This window comes from Salvelinus namaycush, unplaced genomic scaffold, assembly GCF_016432855.1.
Source record: "Salvelinus namaycush isolate Seneca unplaced genomic scaffold, SaNama_1.0 Scaffold11, whole genome shotgun sequence".
Classification (NCBI taxonomy): Eukaryota; Metazoa; Chordata; class Actinopteri; order Salmoniformes; family Salmonidae; genus Salvelinus; species Salvelinus namaycush.
The window spans coordinates 952,127-974,982 of record NW_024057786.1 but is presented as its reverse complement, the minus strand read 5'-3'; the positions used below and the strand labels follow the sequence as shown (position 1 = coordinate 974,982).

General features: G+C 41.9%; 1 protein-coding gene and 1 long non-coding RNA gene across 2 annotated transcripts; both read right to left on the bottom strand.

The window, feature by feature from the left end:
* Positions 1-5,110: 5,110 nt before the first annotated feature.
* On the bottom strand, positions 5,111-6,876 carry LOC120035735. The gene is made up of 3 exons (XR_005474269.1): positions 6,666-6,876; positions 6,182-6,302; positions 5,111-6,071 (listed from the first exon to the last, which is right to left on the bottom strand). It is a non-coding gene; the product is annotated as an uncharacterized LOC120035735 (long non-coding RNA).
* A 3,356-nt stretch (positions 6,877-10,232) lies between these two features.
* Positions 10,233-22,115, bottom strand: LOC120035705 (tripartite motif-containing protein 16-like). The gene is made up of 6 exons (XM_038982266.1): positions 21,472-22,115; positions 20,953-21,048; positions 12,615-12,848; positions 11,227-11,386; positions 11,042-11,101; positions 10,233-10,810 (listed from the first exon to the last, which is right to left on the bottom strand). Exons 1-6 carry the CDS (start codon positions 22,066-22,068, stop codon positions 10,299-10,301), a joined length of 1,659 nt encoding a protein of 552 aa, XP_038838194.1. The 5' UTR covers positions 22,069-22,115; the 3' UTR covers positions 10,233-10,298.
* Positions 22,116-22,856: the final 741 nt, after the last annotated feature.

The following is a 22,856-nucleotide window of genomic DNA, read 5'->3' as shown; positions in this document are numbered from 1 at the left end:
CCAGTATGGACTATCAATACAGGTACTGTATGTAGAACCATAGTAAAGCCCAGTATGGACAATCAATACAAAGTGACCATTTAGAATGAGGCCCAGTTCAATTAGAGGAAGTTTTAACAGAACTGGGGGATGACAGACAGGAAGTGGGGGGGTGGAGATCTAATATATTGTTGTGCCAAACACTAAAGCATGATATTGTAATAAATCTACACCCTTTTCCCTAAGTAGAACACTACTTTAGCTGGGGCAGCAGTGTAGCCTAGTGGTTAGAGTGTTGAACTAGTATCTGAAATGTTGACAGATCGAATCCCTGAGCTGACAAGGTAAAAATCTGTCGTTCTGCCCCTGAACAAGGCAGTTAACCCACCGTTCCTAGGCCATCATTGTAAATAAGAATTTGTTCTTAACTGACTTGCCTAGTTCAATAAAGGTAAAATATATATATAATTTTATAGTTAGCTAGCTAGCAGAGTATCCTTCGCTCCCGCCTGCCAAACATCTGCACTCGCCTTCTGTAATAGACCTACAGAAAAACAGTGGCCGCCCGGCAGGACGAAGGACACTGTCTACCAGTTTAGGGCTAGCTATCTACCGTTGTCACCTCCGCCTCAGTGACATGTTTTTAATCTTCTCGTGCATTTATATGATCAACACAAGCAGTATCTTAAACAGCACCGTTTCAAGTTATTGATCGTTTGATAAACAGACTTTTGTAAATAGAATATAGGTTAACATAATCTTCACTTCTTTAGTTCACTTTCATAAAAAAATTCTCAAAGTGAGTTTTAAAAGAATCTTACCCCCATTTTGTCCTCCACCTTCACAATTTGAAGTATTAAACAGACTTGATAACATTTCATTGAGAACAGATTAAATGTGTGAAATGCACTCATTTGTGATCTGGTGTTCACCTGGGCCTCTCTTTCTTACTGGTATATTAACACATTTTGCAGGTCAAAACTCCATCCCACCAAAACAGGCTGAAATGTCAAGTGGTCTTTTCAAACAGCTGTTACACTAAAAGGACATTATCATTTTCGCAATTTCACAGTATTATTCCAACATCATAGCGTTAAAATATATATAAAAACACAGGAAAATCACATTTACCTGGGCCTTAAAACATTCTGCACCTGAAATTGGGGCAAATGCTTAATAAATTAGAAAGAAATGAATACTTAACTAAAATGGGGGGAAATTACATAATAACTTAAGTTATTACATTATAATGAGTTATTACAGTAATTATTGGTTATTACATTATAATTTGCGGTATGCCTGTCGGGCCCTTCACTCCTAGTGCCACTGACAAGGGGCCAATGTGTCACTAGAGGCAGGACTGATAAACTAATGACTGTCTCATGTTGAAAGTCCAAGTCAGTATCATGCATTTACTGCTCAAGTTATTCCATATACTTTGACTAGTCTGGTCATTCCATAAATGTTTTTGTGTATTGTACCTTGACTAGTCTGGTCATTCCATATACCTTGACTAGTCTGGTCATTCCATAAATGTTCTTGTGTATTGTACCTTGACTAGTCTGGTCATTCCATATACCTTGACTAGTCTGGTCATTCCATAAATGTTATTCTGTATTGTACCTTGACTAGTCTGGTCATTCCATAAATGTTATTGTGTATTGTACCTTGACTAGTCTAGTCATTCCATAAATGTTATTGTGTATTGTACCTTGACTAGTCTGGTCATTCCATAAATGTTATTGTGTATTGTACCTTGACTAGTCTGGTCATTCCATAAATGTTATTGTGTATTGTACCTTGACTAGTCTGGTTATTCCATAAATGTTTTTGTGTATTATACCTTGACTAGTCTGGTCATTCCATATACCTTGACTAGTCTGGTCATTCCATAAATGTTCTTGTGTATTGTACCTTGACTAGTCTAGTCATTCCATATACCTTGACTAGTCTGGTCATTCCATAAATGTTATTGTGTATTGTACCTTGACTAGTCTGGTCATTCCATAAATGTTTTTGTGTATTATACCTTGACTAGTCTGGTCATTCCATAAATGTTTTTGTGTATTATACCTTGACTAGTCTGGTCATTCCATAAATGTTATTGTGTATTGTACCTTGACTAGTCTGGTCATTCCATAAATGTTTTTGTGTATTATACCTTGACTAGTCTGGTCATTCCATAAATGTTATTGTGTATTGTACCTTGACTAGTCTGGTCATTCCATAAATGTTTTTGTGTATTATACCTTGACTAGTCTGGTCATTCCATATACCTTGACTAGTCTGGTCATTCCATATACCTTGACTAGTCTGGTCATTCCATAAATGTTCTTGTGTATTATACCTTGACTAGTCTGGTCATTCCATAAATGTTATTGTGTATTGTACCTTGACTAGTCTGGTCATTCCATAAATGTTCTTGTGTATTGTACCTTGACTAGTCTGGTCATTCCATATACCTTGACTAGTCTGGTCATTCCATAAATGTTATTGTGTATTGTACCTTGACTAGTCTGGTCATTCCATAAATGTTATTGTGTATTGTACCTTGACTAGTCTGGTCATTCCATAAATGTTATTGTGTATTGTACCTTGACTAGTCTGGTCATTCCATAAATGTTATTGTGTATTGTACCTTGACTAGTCTGGTCATTCCATATACCTTGACTAGTCTGGTCATTCCATAAATGTTATTGTGTATTGTACCTTGACTAGTCTGGTCATTCCATAAATGTTATTGTGTATTGTACCTTGACTAGTCTGGTCATTCCATAAATGTTATTGTGTATTGTACCTTGACTAGTCTGGTCATTCCATAAATGTTCTTGTGTATTGTACCTTGACTAGTCTGGTCATTCCATAAATGTTATTGTGTATTATACCTTGACTAGTCTGGTCATTCCATAAATGTTCTTGTGTATTATACCTTGACTAGTCTGGTCATTCCATAAATGTTATTGTGTATTGTACCTTGACTAGTCTGGTCATTCCATAAATGTTATTGTGTATTGTACCTTGACTAGTCTGGTCATTCCATAAATGTTATTGTGTATTGTACCTTGACTAGTCTGGTCATTCCATATACCTTGACTAGTCTGGTCATTCCATATACCTTGACTAGTCTGGTCATTCCATATACCTTGACTAGTCTGGTCATTCCATATACCTTGACTAGTCTGGTCATTCCATAAATGTTATTGTGTATTGTACCTTGACTAGTCTGGTCATTCCATAAATGTTATTGTGTATTGTACCTTGACTAGTCTGGTCATTCCATATACCTTGACTAGTCTGGTCATTCCATATACCTTGACTAGTCTGGTCATTCCATAAATGTTATTGTGTATTGTACCTTGACTAGTCTGGTCATTCCATAAATGTTATTGTGTATTGTACCTTGACTAGTCTGGTCATTCCATAAATGTTATTGTGTATTGTACCTTGACTAGTCTGGTCATTCCATAAATGTTATTGTGTATTGTACCTTGACTAGTCTGGTCATTCCATAAATGTTATTGTGTATTGTACCTTGACTAGTCTGGTCATTCCATAAATGTTATTGTGTATTGTACCTTGACTAGTCTGGTCATTCCATAAATGTTATTGTGTATTGTACCTTGACTAGTCTGGTCATTCCATAAATGTTATTGTGTATTGTACCTTGACTAGTCTGGTCATTCCATATACCTTGACTAGTCTGGTCATTCCATATACCTTGACTAGTCTGGTCATTCCATAAATGTTATTGTGTATTGTACCTTGACTAGTCTGGTCATTCCATAAATGTTTTTGTGTATTATACCTTGACTAGTCTGGTCATTCCATAAATGTTATTGTGTATTGTACCTTGACTAGTCTGGTCATTCCATAAATGTTATTGTGTATTGTACCTTGACTAGTCTAGTCATTCCATAAATGTTATTGTGTATTATACCTTGACTAGTCTGGTCATTCCATAAATGTTATTGTGTATTATACCTTGACTAGTCTGGTCATTCCATAAATGTTATTGTGTATTATACCTTGACTAGTCTGGTCATTCCATAAATGTTATTGTGTATTGTACCTTGACTAGTCTGGTCATTCCATAAATGTTATTGTGTATTGTACCTTGACTAGTCTGGTCATTCCATAAATGTTTTTGTGTATTATACCTTGACTAGTCTGGTCATTCCATAAATGTTATTGTGTATTGTACCTTGACTAGTCTGGTCATTCCATAAATGTTATTGTGTATTGTACCTTGACTAGTCTGGTCATTCCATAAATGTTCTTGTGTATTATACCTTGACTAGTCTGGTCATTCCATATACCTTGACTAGTCTGGTCATTCCATAAATGTTATTGTGTATTGTACCTTGACTAGTCTGGTCATTCCATATACCTTGACTAGTCTGGTCATTCCATATACCTTGACTAGTCTGGTCATTCCATAAATGTTATTGTGTATTGTACCTTGACTAGTCTGGTCATTCCATAAATGTTATTGTGTATTGTACCTTGACTAGTCTGGTCATTCCATAAATGTTATTGTGTATTGTACCTTGACTAGTCTGGTCATTCCATAAATGTTATTGTGTATTGTACCTTGACTAGTCTGGTCATTCCATAAATGTTATTGTGTATTGTACCTTGACTAGTCTGGTCATTCCATAAATGTTATTGTGTATTGTACCTTGACTAGTCTGGTCATTCCATAAATGTTATTCTGTATTGTACCTTGACTAGTCTGGTTATTCCATAAATGTTTTTGTGTATTGTACCTTGACTAGTCTGGTCATTCCATAAATGTTATTCTGTATTGTACCTTGACTAATCAAATTCTTCCATGTATTATAACAGATTGGTGTATTGTTAATTGATCCATAATGTAATAACCAATAATTACTGTAATAAGTCATTATAATGTAATAACTTACTAGTCCAATGCTCTAACCACTAGGCTACCCTGTCGCCCCAGGTATAGCAATCATATTTGTTTGTTAATATCTTAATTAATAAAATTATAATTTCCAAAAAACTTGTTTTGTTTTTTAAAATCATAAGTAATTAAATTATCAGTAGAATAGAGTTGAATAAAAGATTATCATAACAAAAAATGTATTGGTCAGAGCCATCATCCCTTCTGTTTAGCCAGATGAATCTTCCTGCTGAACAGCCAATCACATCAAAGTGCTCCCTGCTGCCTGGTGTGCTCTCTCTGGTTTCACTGGGTGTCCAAGGCAACCACTGTGGAGCCCTGGTTGGTGGTGATCAGGGGTCAATGCTGTTTCACTGGGTATCCAAGGCAACCGCTGTGGGGCCCTGGTTGGTGGTGATCAGGGGTCAATGCTGTTTCACTGGGTGTCCAAGGCAACCGCTGTGGGGCCCTGGTTGGTGGTGATCAGGGGTCAATGCTGTTTCACTGGGTATCCAAGGCAACCACTGTGGAGCCCTGGTTGGTGGTGATCAGGGGTCAATGCTGTTTCACTGGGTATCCAAGGCAACCGCTGTGGGGCCCTGGTTGGTGGTGATCAGGGGTCAATGCTGTTTCACTGGGTGTCCAAGGCAACCGCTGTGGGGCCCTGGTTGGTGGTGATCAGGGGTCAATGCTGTTTCACTGGGTGTCCAAGGCAACCGCTGTGGGGCCCTGGTTGGTGGTGATCAGGGATCAATGCTGTTTCACTGGGTGTCCAAGGCAACCGCTGTGGGGCCCTGGTTGGTGGTGATCAGGGGTCAATGCTGTTTCACTGGGTGTCCAAGGCAACCGCTGTGGGGCCCTGGTTGGTGGTGATCAGGGGTCAATGCTGTTTCACTGGGTGTCCAAGGCAACCACTGTGGGGCCCTGGTTGGTGGTGATCAGGGGTCAATGCTGTTTCACTGGGTGTCCAAGGCAACCGCTGTGGGGCCCTGGTTGGTGGTGATCAGGGGTCAATGCTGTTTCACTGGGTGTCCAAGGCAACCACTGTGGGGCCCTGGTTGGTGGTGATCAGGGGTCAATGCTGTTTCACTGGGTGTCCAAGGCAACCGCTGTGGAGTCCTGGTTGGTGGTGATCAGGGGTCAATGCTGTTTCACATTGACGTTGCCACAGGATCCTGGATGGTACTTCCTGAATGAGAAGAATCAGAGGGGGTTGGTTAGGTTGGAAATGTCATTACATGTTATCAGTTATAACATTGTCTGAATAGTGATGAATACCAAGTGCTGTACAGGACTTACAACACATTCAGATAGTACTGAAGCTTTGTGATGGGAAGATGTGGCTGTTACTGCAGTGGTGTGGAGGCTGCATTGTGGGGCCTGGTGGACTGACAGAGTTGGTGGGATGAGATGGAGGAGTCTGGAGGTCAAAACATGATGAACAAACAAAACAAGAAAACATCAGAAATACTGATTTAACTGTTAAAGTCTCAAATATATGTCATGAAACTTTAGACAGTTTGTTATGATAAAACAACATTTACAACAGGTATAACTGGGTCAGCTGGATTAGACTGAATTAAAGGATGGTTGACACCAATGCAATGTGTAGAGCAGTTGTGTTCCTTGTTGGCAGTGGAATCTGGAACACACATCACCCCAATCATCACACCTACAGAACATTCTGCTGTTTGTAAATCAAGTTCCTCTAGATCTAGGATATGTGTTCAGTGTAACAGAGATAGTATCACGTTGACGTCACTGGAGAAGAATCTGTACTTACCTGATCTGTGGCCTCGCCTGGTTCCTCCCAGAAGCGGAGGTGGAACAACGTGGGGGATAATGGGGGGGAGGGTGATACCAGCCGCTCAACAACAGACCAACAGGCAGTTCTGGGAAACAGATGAACATTTCTGAGAAGTCACACCCCTACCTTTGTCTTGACAAATAAATTATTGTTTGGTTTTGTACAAGCTTTGGTATATAGATGCAGATTACAGTGGGGTGAATAAACCCGGTTTGAGCTTTTCTCTGCATTCGTTTGAGTTCATACTCTGTTTACAACTTAACACCTTGCTTCCATGTATTTATTTTAATCCCTAAATGTTTTTATTCATCTTCAGGATTAGAATGAAATGAACCTTGTTTTCACATTAAACATAAAGAAAAGGGTGGTGACATGTTCTAATCTTCCCGTGCAGTCACATGATGACAAACAGAAGCAGTATCTGTAACAGCACCGTTTCTAGACAGACAACAGAGGATGTTCATGATGTTTTGATAAACAGACTATTAGAATTAGAATATAGGTTAACATAAACGTTTCCTCTTCAGTTAACTTTCATAAAAAAATGCTCAAAATGAGTTTTGAAAGAATCTTCACCTCCACAAATGAAGTATTAAAACCACTTGAGAAGCTGTCATTGTGAACAGATTACATTAGTGAAATCCCCTCATTTGGGATCTGGTGTTACACTTAAAGGGCATTATCCTCTACAGGATCCGTATCCCCCCACGAGACGGTTGAGCTAACGTAGGCTAATGTGATTAGCATGAGGTTGTAAGTAACAATAACATTTCCCAGGACATAGACATATCTAATATGGGCAGAAAGCTTACATTATTGTTCATCTAACTGCACTCTCCAATTTACAGTAGCTGTTACAGTGAAAGAATACCATGCTATTTTTTGAGGAGAGTGCACAGCTATATACTTGAACATGTATTAATAAACCAATTGGGCACAATTGGGCAGTCTCGATACAACATTTTTTAACAGAATGGTTCACTGAATCAGTCATAAACTTTGCAAATACACTGCTTCCATTAAGTGGCCAAAGTCAAAATTGTGCCAAACCTGAAATATTACATTATGGCCTTTCTCTTGCATTTCAAAGATGGGAAGAAAAAACATTTTTTTGTTTGTATTATCTTTTACCAGATCTAATATGTTATATTCGCCTACATTAAAATAATGTTGAATATTTAATAAGCAGTGGTTGATTGAGTTTGTTGTAATGGAACCAATAGAAACGTCCTAAAAGTACAAACAAACCCCGCCCACCTGGAGGACTAAAGGAAATGCTCAAAGTATTTGTAAGATTTCAAATAGTATTTGAATCCAGGGTGGTATTCGTTAGAGAAAACTGTAGCAAAACATTTAGTAACAGAATTATTTTAGTTCAGTTAGTCCCTCCCTGTTTCAGTTGATTTTCTTCAGTTTGCTGCCTCGTGGATATGATTCAGGTCTCCGTGGAAACATCAATGTAAATTCACCTTTGATTTTTACTCCTCACTTTCCCTTTCAGGTCCATAGGGTTTTACTGCCCCCTGCTGGAGACTGGAGCACACTGCAGTCCCTTTCAGGTCCATAGGGTTTTACTGCCCCCTACTGGAGACTGGAGCACACTGCAGTCCCTTTCAAGGCCATAGGGTTTTACTGCCCCCTGCTGGAGACTGGAGCACACTGCAGTCCCTTTCAGGTCCATAGGGTTTTACTGCCCCCTGCTGGAGACTGGAGCACACTGCAGTCCCTTTCAGGTCCATAGGGTTTTACTTCCCCCTGCTGGAGACTGGAGCACACTGCAGTCCCTTTCAGGTCCATAGGGTTTTACTGCCCCCTGCTGGAAACTGGAGCACACTGCAGTCCCTGGCTTTCTTTGTGCAGCCGGATGATGAGGCCCTCATCAATACAGGTACTGTATGTAGAACCATAGTAAAGACCAGTATTGACTATCAATACAGGTACTGTATGTAGAACACTAATTTAAACCTGGTCAGAAGCACCGTAGTGCACTACGTAGGGATTAGGGAACCATTTGGAACAGAGACAGTAATTCCCCTGAACATCTTCCTCTTCCTCATCTGGTTTCTTGAACAGCCCTTCACTCCTCCCCTCTTCCTCCCCTCCTCCCTTTTCATTCTATTCTATCAGCCAAACCACTAGCTCACCTCCACACAATACATTTACAAGTTAAAGACACACCTTGGAATAAATAACAAAGGAAAACTATTACTAGATGAAGTTTAGTGTTTTTTATTATTTCCCATCACCATAAATCATATTTAATCACTGAACAGTAGCAGACCTAACTTCATCTGTTCCTGACTCTGGATAGTGGATTAAAAAGACCATCAATCTCCAATGATATTAAAGTACTATTCTGAACATTACTGATATACTGAGTGGCAAGTCAAGATATCTGCTGGTTTTATTGTTTGGTCAATAGCACCACCTGCTGGACAGGTTTAATGTTGCTGGACTGAGCAGTATGGGAGGATGAAAGATGACACATTTAGGGCCGGTTTCCTGGACATCTACATTGAACATACTTTTTAGTCCAGGACTAGGATTAATCTGTGTCTGGGAAACCAGTCCATATAGTTTAGTAGAAAGTAAGTGATACCAGATTGTAGTGGGCTGACTAGTCCTGAATTGTCCTTTAGTTCCTGGACCATTTTCCATGCAGCTCCAGGTGACAGAGAACACATCAATTAGGACCAACAAGCTGATCAATGATACTGAGGAGAATTACATAGAGACAGAGAACCAACTGAGAAAACATATCAATGGTTCTGAATGACAACCAATATACATCAACACCAGACATCATGATTCATGGAAATGTACAAGATTAAAACATTGCAATTACAAAAATATGAAAACATTGAATTTTAATTCATAACATCTTCTGAAGATCAAATCAGTTAAATCATTGTAGATAAAACAGAGCAGAATGAATCATCACATCTGGGGACCATCACCACCAGCATGACTAGTATCTATGTGGACCCTACTACAGTTTAACCAGCTCAGCTATAGACTACACCAGCATGACTAGTATCTATGTGGACCCTACTACAGTTTAACCAGCTCAGCTATAGACTACACCAGCATGACTAGTATCTATGTGGACCCTACTACAGTTTAACCAGCGCAGCTATAGACTACACCAGCATGACTAGTATCTATGTGGACCCTACTACAGTTTAACCAGCTCAGCTATAGACTACACCAGCATGACTAGTATCTATGTGGACCCTACTACAGTTTAACCAGCTCAGCTATAGACTACACCAGCATGACTAGTATCTATGTGGACCCTACTACAGTTTAAACAGCTCAGCTATAGACTACACCAGCATGACTAGTATCTATGTGGACCCCACTACAGTTTAACCAGCTCAGCTATAGACTACACCAGCATGACTAGTATCTATGTGGACCCTACTACAGTTTAACCAGCTCAGCTATAGACTACACCAGCATGACTAGTATCTATGTGGACCCTACTACAGTTTAACCAGCTCAGCTATAGACTACACCAGCATGACTAGTATCTATGTGGACCCTACTACAGTTTAACCAGCTCAGCTATAGACTACACCAGCATGACTAGTATCTATGTGGACCCTACTACAGTTTAACCAGCTCAGCAGTACCATAGAGCCAAAACCCAGGATAGAGGGGCTGAGTGAACGTGGTCTGGACTCTGTGGAGGAGGGTCATTGTGTCAGAGACACTGTAGAAGGACAGAGTACCTGCCTTGTGATCCAGGTACACTCCTACTCTGGAGGACTTAGGGCCTGATACTTTAGTCACAACCTTATTGTGTATGAAACAATAACCATCACTAGAGCACTGTAAACTCCAGGACTTGTTATTGAATCCAAATATACCTTCATCTTCCTCTGTTATGCTGATGTCTTTATATGAGACTGCTGTCAAAACATTACAAGTCCACTTCACCTCCCAGTAACAGCGTCCAGACAGACCCTCTCTACACAGAACCTGACACTGGTTGGTGAATCTGTCTGGATGGTCAGGATATGGTTGGACTTGGCCTGTACAGGTCACCTTTCTGTTCCCTTCAGACAGAGAGAGGTGTGTGTGTGCTGTGTTTGGGTCCAGTGTGAGCTGACAGGAATCTGGGAGAAGAGCAGAGACCAATGAGGGGAGTCAGAACAATAAGTTAAGTCAGATACTGTATCTACCCTGTCTTTGATTAGAGCACAGCAGAGATCAAATCAGAGAAATATGAGCAGTCAGATAGATACCCAGTCTTTGATTAGATCTACTATTGCTATATATTTCTAGAGGGATTGTTAGGAGTGTCAGTAAAAAGAGACTGTTAGTTACTTCACAATAAAGAGACTCACATTGTAACAACTGTTCTCTGGTCTTGGGCTCTGGAGGCAGTACAACATCCACTATATTCACTACAGACACACACACACATTGACAGAGAGAGGGAATGTTATCTACAGACCATATTCCACATGTATATGACTAGTAGGGAACTTTCAATGGTCTAAAGTTGATGTTCTTATTGTTTTCAACACACCTGTAGTGGAGATCTTGGTCCATTCTCCTTTAAGGAAGTCTTCTAGTTTCTCTCTCAGTTCAGACACAGTCTTACTCACATCTCCAAAGTACTGAAGAGGACGGACAACGATGCTGGGTAAATCTGAAGATACACTGATACTGGAGAGAGACTGATAACTCTGGAGACAGAGAGAGAGAGAAAGAGGGGGAGAGAGAGAGAGAGATAGAGAGAGCGAGGGACAGAGGGAGAGTCAGGGACAGAGGGAGAGACAGAGGGAGAGACAGAGAGAGAGATGGACAGAGCAAGAGAGAGAGAGGGACAAAGAGAGAGAGAGAGGGACAAAGAGAGAGAGAGAGGGACAAAGAGAGAGAGAGACAGAGAGAGAGAGGGACAGAGAGATAGAAGGACAGAGAGAGAGGGACAGAGAAGGAGAGGGACAGAGAGAGAGGGACAGAGAGAGAGGGACAGAGAAGGAGAGAGGGAGAGCGAGGGACAGAGAGAGAGAGAGAGAGAGAGACAGAGAGAGAGCAACAGAGAGAGAGAGAGGGACAGAGGGAGAGCGAGGGACAGAGGGAGAGACAGAGAGAGAGAGACAGAGAGAGAGAGAGGGACAGAGCAAGAGAGAGAGAGGGACAGAGCGAGAGAGAGAGAGGGACAAAGAGAGAGACAGAGAGAGAGAGGGACAGAGAGAAAGAGGGACAGAGAGAAAGAGGGACAGAGAGAAAGAGGGACAGAGAGAAAGAGGGACAGAGAGAAAGAGGGACAGAGAGAAAGAGGGACAGAGAGAAAGAGGGACAGAGAGAAAGAGGGACAGAGAGAAAGAGGGACAGGGAGAAAGAGGGACACGGAGAAAGAGGGACAGAGAGAGAGAGGGACAGAGAGAGAGAGGGACAGAGAGGGACAGAGAGGGGGAGGGACAGAGACGGACAGAGAGGGGGAGGGACAGAGACGGACAGAGACAGAGGGAGAGAGAGGGAAGGACAGAGGGAGAGAGAGGGAGGGACAGAGGGAGAGAGAGGGAGGGACAGAGGGAGGGACAGTGGGAGAGAGGGACGGACAGAGGGAGAGAGAGAGACGGACAGAGAGAGAGAGAGGGACGGACAGAGAGAGACAGAGGGACAGAGAGAGACAGAGGGACAGAGAGAGGGACGGACAGAGAGAGGGACGGACAGAGAGAGAGAGAGGGACGGACAGAGAGAGATAGAGGGACGGACAGAGAGAGAGAGAGAGGGACGTACAGAGAGAGAGAGAGAGGGACGTACAGAGAGAGAGGGACAGACAGAGAGAGAAGGACGGACAGAGCGAGAGGGACGGACAGAGAGACAGACAGGACAACATAATGATTGAGATGAATAGTTTCACATGAAGTTAATTTCATATCACTTGTAACAAGACCGTTTAGTTACCTGGAGGAAATGGATGTGATCCTCTGTGTGTGAGAGCTGCTCCAGCTCAGTGCTTCTCTTCCTCAGCTCAGCTATCTCCTGCTTCAGTTGCTCCAGGAGTCCTTCAGCTTGACTCACTTGAGCCTTCTCTTGGGCTCTGATCAGCTCCTTCACCTCAGAGCTCCTTCTCTCAATGGAGCGGATCAGCTCAGTAAAGATCTGATCACTGTCCTCCACTGCTGCCTGTGCAGAGCGCTGTTAAGAGAGAGAGAGAGAGAGCGCTGTTGAGAGAGAGAGACAGAGAGAGAGAGACAAAGAGAGAGAGAGACAGAGAGAGAGACAGAGAGAGAGACAGAGACAGAGTAGGTACAGTAGCCTCTCTGCACCTCATTGAGTCAGAACGCTGCCACCCTGTTCTCCAGGTCCACCAGGCCTTGTCCCCCCTCCAAGACAGACAGGTACAGAACACCTCTTGGTCCTGCTCTACTCTCCTCCCTCCTGGACAGGCAGGTACAGAACACCTCTTGGTCCTGCTCTACTCTCCTCCCTCCTGGACAGGCAGGTACAGAACACCTCTTGGTCCTGCTCTACTCTCCTCCCTCCTGGACAGACAGGTACAGAACACCTCTTGGTCCTGCTCTACTCTCCTCCCTCCTGGACAGACAGGTACAGAACACCTCTTGGTCCTGCTCTACTCTCCTCCCTCCTGGACAGACAGGTACAGAACACCTCTTGGTCCTGCTCTACTCTCCTCCCTCCTGGACAGACAGGTACAGAACACCTCTTGGTCCTGCTCTACTCTCCTCCCTCCTGGACAGACAGGTACAGAACACCTCTTGGTCCTGCTCTACTCTCATCCCTCCTGGACAGACAGGTACAGAACTCCTCTTGGTCCTGCTCTACTCTCCTCCCTCCTGGACAGACAGGTACAGAACACCTCTTGGTCCTGCTCTACTCTCCTCCCTCCTGGACAGACAGGTACAGAACACCTCTTGGTCCTGCTCTACTCTCCTCCCTCCTGGACAGACAGGTACAGAACACCTCTTGGTCCTGCTCTACTCTCCTCCCTCCTGGACAGACAGGTACAGAACACCTCTTGGTCCTGCTCTACTCTCCTCCCTCCTGGACAGACAGGTACAGAACACCTCTTGGTCCTGCTCTACTCTCATCCCTCCTGGACAGACAGGTACAGAACACCTCTGGGTCCTGCTCTACTCTCCTCCCTCTTGGTACCCCCTCCAGTAGCCTGCCCCGTAGCAGAGCTAGACCCAGCCTCTGCCCCCTGAATCCTAGTAGGCTGGACAATAGAACGAGTCCAAACGGCGAAAGAACGTTGTCTGAGCTGGATCACTAGCGAGGCCATAGCAAATGAATTGAAACAAACCTTCACAGAGCCTCTTCTGACTGGAATGATCCTTAGAATTCCATTTCCCCTAAATGGCACCAAAAAATGTCTCCCTTTTTATTTGACCACTAAAACCTGTTCTTAGGACCAAACTGGAAAATAACAACTTGTCTCACTTCCTGGACCGCTTGGTGTTAAGTAGCAGACTAGGTGAAAAATCTGTAAATCGACTTTTTTAGGCAGAATTAGTTACTTAACCCTAGTGGCTCTGGATAAGAGTGTCTGCTAAATGATTCACATGGAAAATTAAATACAACGTTAACTAGATATCATCTGTGTCATTTATAGCCTGGCACAGATTGTAAAACTACATTAAATACAACGTTAACTAGATATCATCGCCACATAACTTATGTCGAATTTAAAAGACACCTTTAATGTTACCGTTAGCTAGCTGAAAACGTCTGTTACACTGTAACTTACCGGCAGCCTCACATAAAAACGTATTGGTTAACCTGTTGAGGATAGAGGGCGCTATTTACACTTTGGGGGAAAATCGTGCCCAATTTAAACGGCCTCGTACTCAATTCTTGCTCGTACAATATGCATATTATTATTACTATTGGATAGAAAGTTTCTAAAACTGTTTGAATTATATCTGTGAGTAAAACAGAACTCGTTTGGCAGCAAACTTCCTGACCAGGAAGTGGTAAGTCTGAAAACGACTAGGGCCTGCCTATAAATGGGCAGTATTAGTATACATGCACGTCATACACCTTCCACTAGATGTCAAGAGGCAGTGAGAGAAGAAATGGGGTGTTTATCTTGGTCTGAGGTGGAATAAATCCTCTTGGAATGACGTGTCACCCATTTCCTGTTTTCTGGAAAGCGCGAAGATGGACCTGGATTTGCCTTCTGAAAAGCTGTCGTTATAGGCGACTACTATCTCCGGCTTTGATTTTATTTGATACATGTCACAATATCATCGTAACGTATGTTTTTTCAATATAGTTTTATTAGATTATTGAAATTTATTCGGGACGTTTGGCGTGTTGCGTTGGGTGCTTTTGTTCAGGAAGGAGAGCTTCGCGCCACTTGGCTAGTGTGCTTGCTAATTCAAGAGGGACAAAGGACATTCTAAAACCAAACAACGATTGTTCCCGACAAAGGACCTCTTGTACAACATTCTGATGGAAGCTCATCAAAAGTAGGACCCATTTTATTTTATTTTATGATGCTATTTCATATATCTGTCGAACTGTGTACTATTAGTTTTGCGCCCAGGTTTTGGTCACTATCTCGCCATAACGTTATGTCGTAAAGAAGTTATTTTTAGAATTCTAACACTGCGATTGCATTAACCTGTTATGGCTGAAGGAGCAGCAGTGAGTAACCTGGAAAGAGGTGGCCATTTCAAACGGCCTCGTACTCAATTCTTGCTCGTACAATATGCATATTATTATTACTATTGGATAGAAAACACTCTCTAGTTTCTAAAACAGTTTGAAATATTTCTCTAAGTGAAACAGAACTCTTTTTACAGCCCATTTTCTATCCGGAAGTGAGATTTCCAAAAAGCGATGTCTCTCTTCAAGAGCTTGTCTATAAAAGGGCATGTCACTTAGGACTGTAGAAACACGTCATACGCCTTCCCCTGGGTGTCATGCGGAAGTGAGAGCAGAAATGACTTGATTATCTCGTTCAGGGATTGAATACAACCTCTTGGACTGAGAGGTCCGACGTTATTTTTTTGGTCGAAGGCGCGAAGTTGGTCCTGGACTAGCCTCCTGGAAAACCGTCGTTATAGGTGAATATGATCTCCGGCTTCGATTTTATTTGATACATGTCACAATATCATCCTAAAGCATGTTTTTTCAATATAGTTTAATTATATTATTGAAATTTATTCGGGACTTTAGATGTGATGCGTTGGACGAATTTGTTCAAGATGGAGAGGTTAGCGCCGCACGGCCAGTGTGCTTGCTAATTCAAGAGGGAAATAGTTCGTTCTGGATCCAAACAAAGACGGTTCTGAACAAAGGACCCCTTGGAGAACATTCTGATGGATGATCAACAAAGATAAGGACCCAATTTGGGATGCTATTTCATATATCTGTCGAACTGTGCTATCGCTACCGACTACTTGGAATCAATGCTCTTGTGTGTTAGCTATTGCAGTAAGCTAATATAACGATATATTGTGTTTTCGCTGTAAAACACTTAAAAAATCGGAAATATTGGCTGTATTCACAAGATCTTTGTCTTTCATTTTGCTATACACCATATATTTTTCTGAAATGTTTTATGATGAGTAATTAGGTAGTTGAGGTTGGTGTCTGTAAATATTATGGCTGCTTTCGGTGCAATTTCTGATTGTAGCTGAAATGTAAACTATGATTTATACCTGAAAAATGCACATAAATATGTTATCAGACTGACATCTTATGAAGTTGTTTCTTGGTTAGTGGCTATTTATTTCTTTATTTGGTCGAATTTGTGATAGCTACTGATGGAGTAAAAAACTGATGGAGTAAGAAAAGTGGTGTATTTTGCTGACGTGGTTAGCTAATAGATTTACATATTTTGTCTTCCCTGTAAAACATTTTAAAAATCGGACATGTTGGCTTGATTCACAAGATCTGTACCTTTCATATGCTGTATTGGACTTGTTAATGTGTGAAAGTTAAATATTTTTAAAAAATAGATTTTGAATTTCGCGCCCTGCACTTTGAGCTGGCTGTTGTCATACTTGTACCGATATCGGGCTTGCAGCCATAACAGGTTTTAAGAACTAGTGTATCTATCATTTCCTATACAACATGTTTTTTTTTGTAATGTTTATGAATAGTTATTTGGTCAGAATAGGTGAGAGTCTAATAGAAATATCCGCACATTCTGGGAAAAAGATGCTACGTTAGCAAATTGTATAACCACTGATTTCAGCTCTAAATATGCACATTTTCGAACAAAACATAAGTGTATGTATAACCTGATGTTATAGGACTGTCATCTGATGAAGGTTTATGAAGGTTAGTGAAAATTAATATCTTTGCTGGTTTATTCGCTAACGCTAACGTGCCTATTGCTATCGCTAACGTGCCTTGATGAATGAATGCGGTTGTGTGGTAGGCTTTTGTAGTAAGCTAATATAATGCTATATTGTGTTTTCGCTGTAAAACACTTAAAAAATCGGAAATATTGGCTGGATTCACAAGATGTTTGTCTTTAATTTGCTGTACACCATGTATTTTTCAGAAATGTTTTTAAGATGAGTATTTAGGTATTTCACGTTGGTCTCTATAATTACTCTGGCTGCTTCGGTGCTATTTTTGATGGTAGCTGCAATGTAAAACTGCAATGTAAAACTGATTTATACCTCAAATATGCACATTTTTCGAACAAAACATAGATTTATTGTGTAACATGTTATAGGACTATCATCTGATGAAGTTGTTTCTTGGTTAGTTTGGTTGGTTCTTGATTAGTTTGGTTGGTTTCGTGCATGCTACCTGTGCTGTGAAAAATGTCTGTCCTTTTTTGTATTTGGTGGTGAGCTAACATAAATATATGTGGTGTTTTCACTGTAAAACATTTAAAAAATCGGACATGTTGACTGGATTCACAAGATGTGTATCTTTCATTTGCTGTATTGGACTTGTTAATGTGTGAAAGTTAAATATTTCTAAAAAATATTTTTTGAATTTTGCCCTCTGCCTTTTCAGTGGAATGTGGGAGGAGTTCCGCTAGCGGAACGCCGGGGCTAGAAAGGTTAATAAATTCTGAAAATACTTGAAAATAAAAATAAAAAAGAATAGTAGCCCTCAGGAACCACAAAACCCTCACAGACCAACTTCTTCTTCGATGATATAATGGCGGTCCACAAACCAACGTTAATGGTGCATGGCGCCACCTACTGTGCTGGAGTGTGTTCAATCACGGTTTACACCATTTCTAAATCCTCCTACCTAACTCAGAACTTCAGAGAAAATAAAAAAGACTCCTACTAACTTCTAATAGACCCTCCCCCATCCCCCAAATCCCTTCCAAACCCCCCCCCAACCCCGTCCTACCTCAATGACCCTACACTTCCATCTTTCCCTCTCTTCAACATCCTTACAACAATATAACAACACATGCTCCACCGTTTCATTGACCATATCCTCCAGACACAAACCATTCACATGCTGCCAACCAGATGTAAGGACCAGTTCAATGTACAATGTCCTAAACACAATCGAGTAAACACCACCTCTTCCTTCCTAATCTGACCTTTGATCCTTGGTCCACCGACCTTTGGAGGACATATAAATGGCATCCCTTGTGCTCAGAGTCCCATCTCTTCTGCCTCACATCTATCAAAATGTCTCTGATCTTACATTTGGCCTCACCTCTACCCAGTGGAACATTAATATCAATTATATCTTGTTTCAAAGCTCTTTTAGATAACTGGTCTACAATTTAATTTCCTTCCACACCTGAATGTGCTGGGACCCAGCAGAATCTCACTACTACACCCATTCTCTCAATTCTCCATAATAACATTGATACCTACAACTGTCCAACAAAAACCACAGTTAACCCACTGTTCCCTTGTAGGCCATCATTGAAAATTAGAATTTGTTCTTAACTGACTTGCATAGTTGGATAAAATATAAATCTCTGACCAATCTTTCCTTTTGTCTACCAGGGTTAGATCAACAACAGGATCTGGGAGTAACCATGGAGGAACATCCCCTATCACCACAGAAGGGCCAACCTCCAACTCCCTCAAACCACTCTCATCAGCAAGCTTTCCAACTGTCCAACCAAAACCACTGCCTTGTCTACTAGTATATTCCCAACAGTCATCTAGAACAGTAGCAGTGGGATGCTCAACCTCACAGCCTTTCAACCCAATAAGCTAATGACAATTTATTACACCGTATATCCAAAGGCATCTCACCTGCCTCCACTAGTAAGACACATACAGATGTTGATTTAAATGCACCAATACATATCCTTAAAGCTATATACTGGATTCTGTCCAGCTTCTGAAGACAAGTCTTTGCTGCTGTTCCATAAACTATACACCTGTAATCAATTGTTGTCCTCATCAGAGCTCTATAAATATCCATCAACGATTGTCTGTCAGCACCCCATTCATAACCAGAGACCCACACAACCAACTACCACGAAAGTGATGGAATGAGAAGAGAGAGAGACATCGTTACAACACTGTACATAGACATAATATAACGTTTTTTCTTCTTTGGAGTTTAACGGTGGTTGGCATCCAATATGTTGCATTACCGCCCCCAACTGGACTATAATATAAATCTATTTTACTTTGTGATACAAAATGGGAAAAGGGGATATTATAATCATACTAAGTAACACCCTTCCAACTAACCCTACACTCATTAAAAACCCACTACCCCATTCCACTACTTTGACCCTATCTGCTCCTGCACCATGCCAACTAACCCTACACTCATTAAAAACCCACTACCCCATTCCACTACTTTGACCCTATCTGCTCCTGCACCATGCCAACTAACTCTACACCCATTAAAAACCCACTACCCCATTCCACTACTTTGACCCTATCTGCTCCTGCACCATGCCAACTAACCCTACACTCATTAAAAACCCACTACCCCAGTCCACTACTTTGACCCTATCTGCTCCTGCACGATTCCAACTAACCCTACACTCATTAAAAACCCACTACCCCATTCCACTACTTTGACCCTATCTGCTCCTGCACCATGCCAACTAACCCTACACTCATTAAAAACCCACTGCCCCATTCCACTACTTTGACCCTATCTGCTCCTGCACCATGCCAACTAACTCTACACCCATTAAAAACCCACTACCCCATTCCACTACTTTGACCCTATCTGCTCCTGCACCATGCCAACTAACCCTACACTCATTAAAAACCCACTACCCCATTCCACTACTTTGACCCTATCTGCTCCTGCACCATGCCAACTAACCCTACACTCATTAAAAACCCACTGCCCCATTCCACTACTTTGACCCTATCTGCTCCTGCACCATGCCAACTAACCCTACACTCATTAAAAACCCACTACCCCATTCCACTACTTTGACCCTATCTGCTCCTGCACCATGCCAACTAACCCTACACTCATTAAAAACCCACTACCCCATTCCACTACTTTGACCCTATCTGCTCCTGCACCATGCCAACTAACCCTACACTCATTAAAAACCCACTACCCCATTCCACTACTTTGACCCTATCTGCTCCTGCACCATGCCAACTAACCCTACACTCATTAAAAACCCACTACCCCATTCCACTACTTTGACCCTATCTGCTCCTGCACCATGACAACTAACCCTACACTCATTAAAAACCCACTACCCCATTCCACTACTTTGACCCTATCTGCTCCTGCACCATGTCAACTACCTGGGAGGACGGGACACCACCACTCAACACATCCTGTAACTCTTCTGAAGTCAAATCTCGTACGACCAAATACTTCTCTGGTTCTGAACTCTTCACCACACCTTCTACCTCACTTAACTCTCCCTCATTCATTTCCATTTCACCTCCAGAACTCAGTCTGGTGCACGACTCACTCTGTTTGCACTTGAATTATAACATTTGAAATGTCTCTATTCTTTTGAAAATAAATGTTGTGTAATGTTTACTGTTCATTCATGATTGTTTATTATCTACTTCACTTCTTTGGCATAGTAAAGATATGTTTCCCATGCCAATAAAGATCTTTGAATTGAATTGAGAGAGAGAACTCCATGTTAATGTATAGGGGACATGAGTCAGTCATGGTTACTCATGGTTATGTGATGAGGTAGCCCCGCCTGCTACTTCTAAATCAGTGTCGGTCCAATAGGGAATGTCCTCTTGGTGTAACGGTCAAGATGTTGGTTTCTCCCACGGTAGTCCTGGGTTCAAAGGGATAGGGACCCCTCTCCCTCTCTCTGATTGGAGGAGAGAAGTGAAATGGTGTGTCTCCTCTGGTCAACAATACTCACCTTGAGAGACTCCACAGCCTGTTGGAGCTCCTTCAGCTCCTTCTCTCTCTCCTGGAATCTCTGCTGGACCTTCTGCTGACTCATCCCCAGCTGCCTCTGTGGAGAATCACTCTTCAATGAGCTATCAAGCTTTATTAGTCCAGTAGATCAATGGTATAGTCATGTGACATAGGACCCATAGAGAGTAACATCTACAATCCTGAGGAAGTCCCTTTACAATATGATATTATGTTGCTATGTGAATGATTATAGTTTTTATGGTAGGCCTACATGTATCAAGGGGTTTAGACTGAACTTTGGACTCATAAAAGGCCATTCAGAATGATAATAGTGTTTGACTTTAGAAAATGGTGATACATTTGGAGAATCTGGGTTAACATATCTATATACTCAAGGTTTGTGTTCATATTTGTGGATCCATTTCATTTGAATGATCTCATATTCAAACAGATTTAGTTCCTACTGTATCTTTAATTCTTTGTTTATCAGACAGTCACCAACAAGTTGTTCTGGTCTTACCTGTTTCTCAGTCCTCTCTGCTGCAGCTGACACTGTATCATGGCCTTTATGTTCATCCATTGTACACAGCATACAGATACACTGCTGATCAGTACGACAGTAAACCTCCAGCAGTTTGTCATGATGAGAGCAGATCTTCTCCTGTAGTTGTGCGGTGGCTTTGACCAGCTTGTGCTTCTTCAAAGGATGAAATTCATAGTGAGGTTGGAGGTGAGTCTCACAATAAGAGGCCAGACACACCAGACAGGACATGAGGGCTTTCTGCTTTCTGGTCCCAGTGCAGAAATCACACGCCACATCTCCAGGTCCAGCATAGCACAGAGCAGGAGGGGGAGCAGCCTGGAGTCCTGTCTTCCTCAGTTTCTCCACCAGCTCAGCCAACATGTTATTTTTCCTCAGATTAGGCCTTGGAGTGAAGGTCTCTCTGCACTGAGGACAGCTATAGACCCCTTTCAGAACATCCTGATCCCAGCAGCCCTCAATACATATTCTACAGTAATTGTGTCCACAGGCAGTAGTGACCGGCTCCTTCAGTAGATCCAGACAGACAGAACAACAGAACTGGTCCTGGTCCAGCAGATCTCCCTGTTGAGCCATTTGGACGGTTGTTCACTCTCACACAGACAGACGACAGAGAGACTCAGATCAGTTTTGTTTCCTCAGAAGAGAGTTTGTGGGAGGGGAGGGACTTCCTGGTTCTGCCAGAGGGGTGGGGTTAGAAGGAGGGAGGGGTTAGAGGAATGGAGGAAGAGAGAGTGGAACTGCATGCAACAGCAAGAGGGAGACAAATAGTTTTGTTCCAAGGTTAGAGCCCTTAACATGCAACAAATGACATAATGAATGTTAAAATGTAAGTTGTTAGAATATCTGAAGGGTAACAGTTTCTATGAAGTACGTGTGAATCATTATTTTAATGACGTTTATAATGCCTTATAATACACCTATGTGTTGTAATTAATCAATAAGGCCTGAGGAGGTGTGGTATATGGTTAATATACAGCACCACGGATAAGGACTGAGGAGGTGTGGTACACTGCTCAAAAAAATAAAGGGAACACTTAAACAACACAATGTAACTCCAAGTCAATCACACTTCTGTGAAATCAAACTGTCCACTTAGGAAGCAACACTGATTGACAATAAATTTCACATGCTGTTGTGCAAATGGAATAGACAAAAGGTGGAAATTATAGGCAATTAGCAAGACACCCCCAAAAAAGGAGTGATTCTGCAGGTGGTGACCACAGACCACTTCTCAGTTCCTATGCTTCCTGGCTGATGTTTTGGTCACTTTTGAATGCTGGCGGTGCTCTCACTCTAGTGGTAGCATGAGACGGAGTCTACAACCCACACAAGTGGCTCAGGTAGTGCAGCTCATCCAGGAT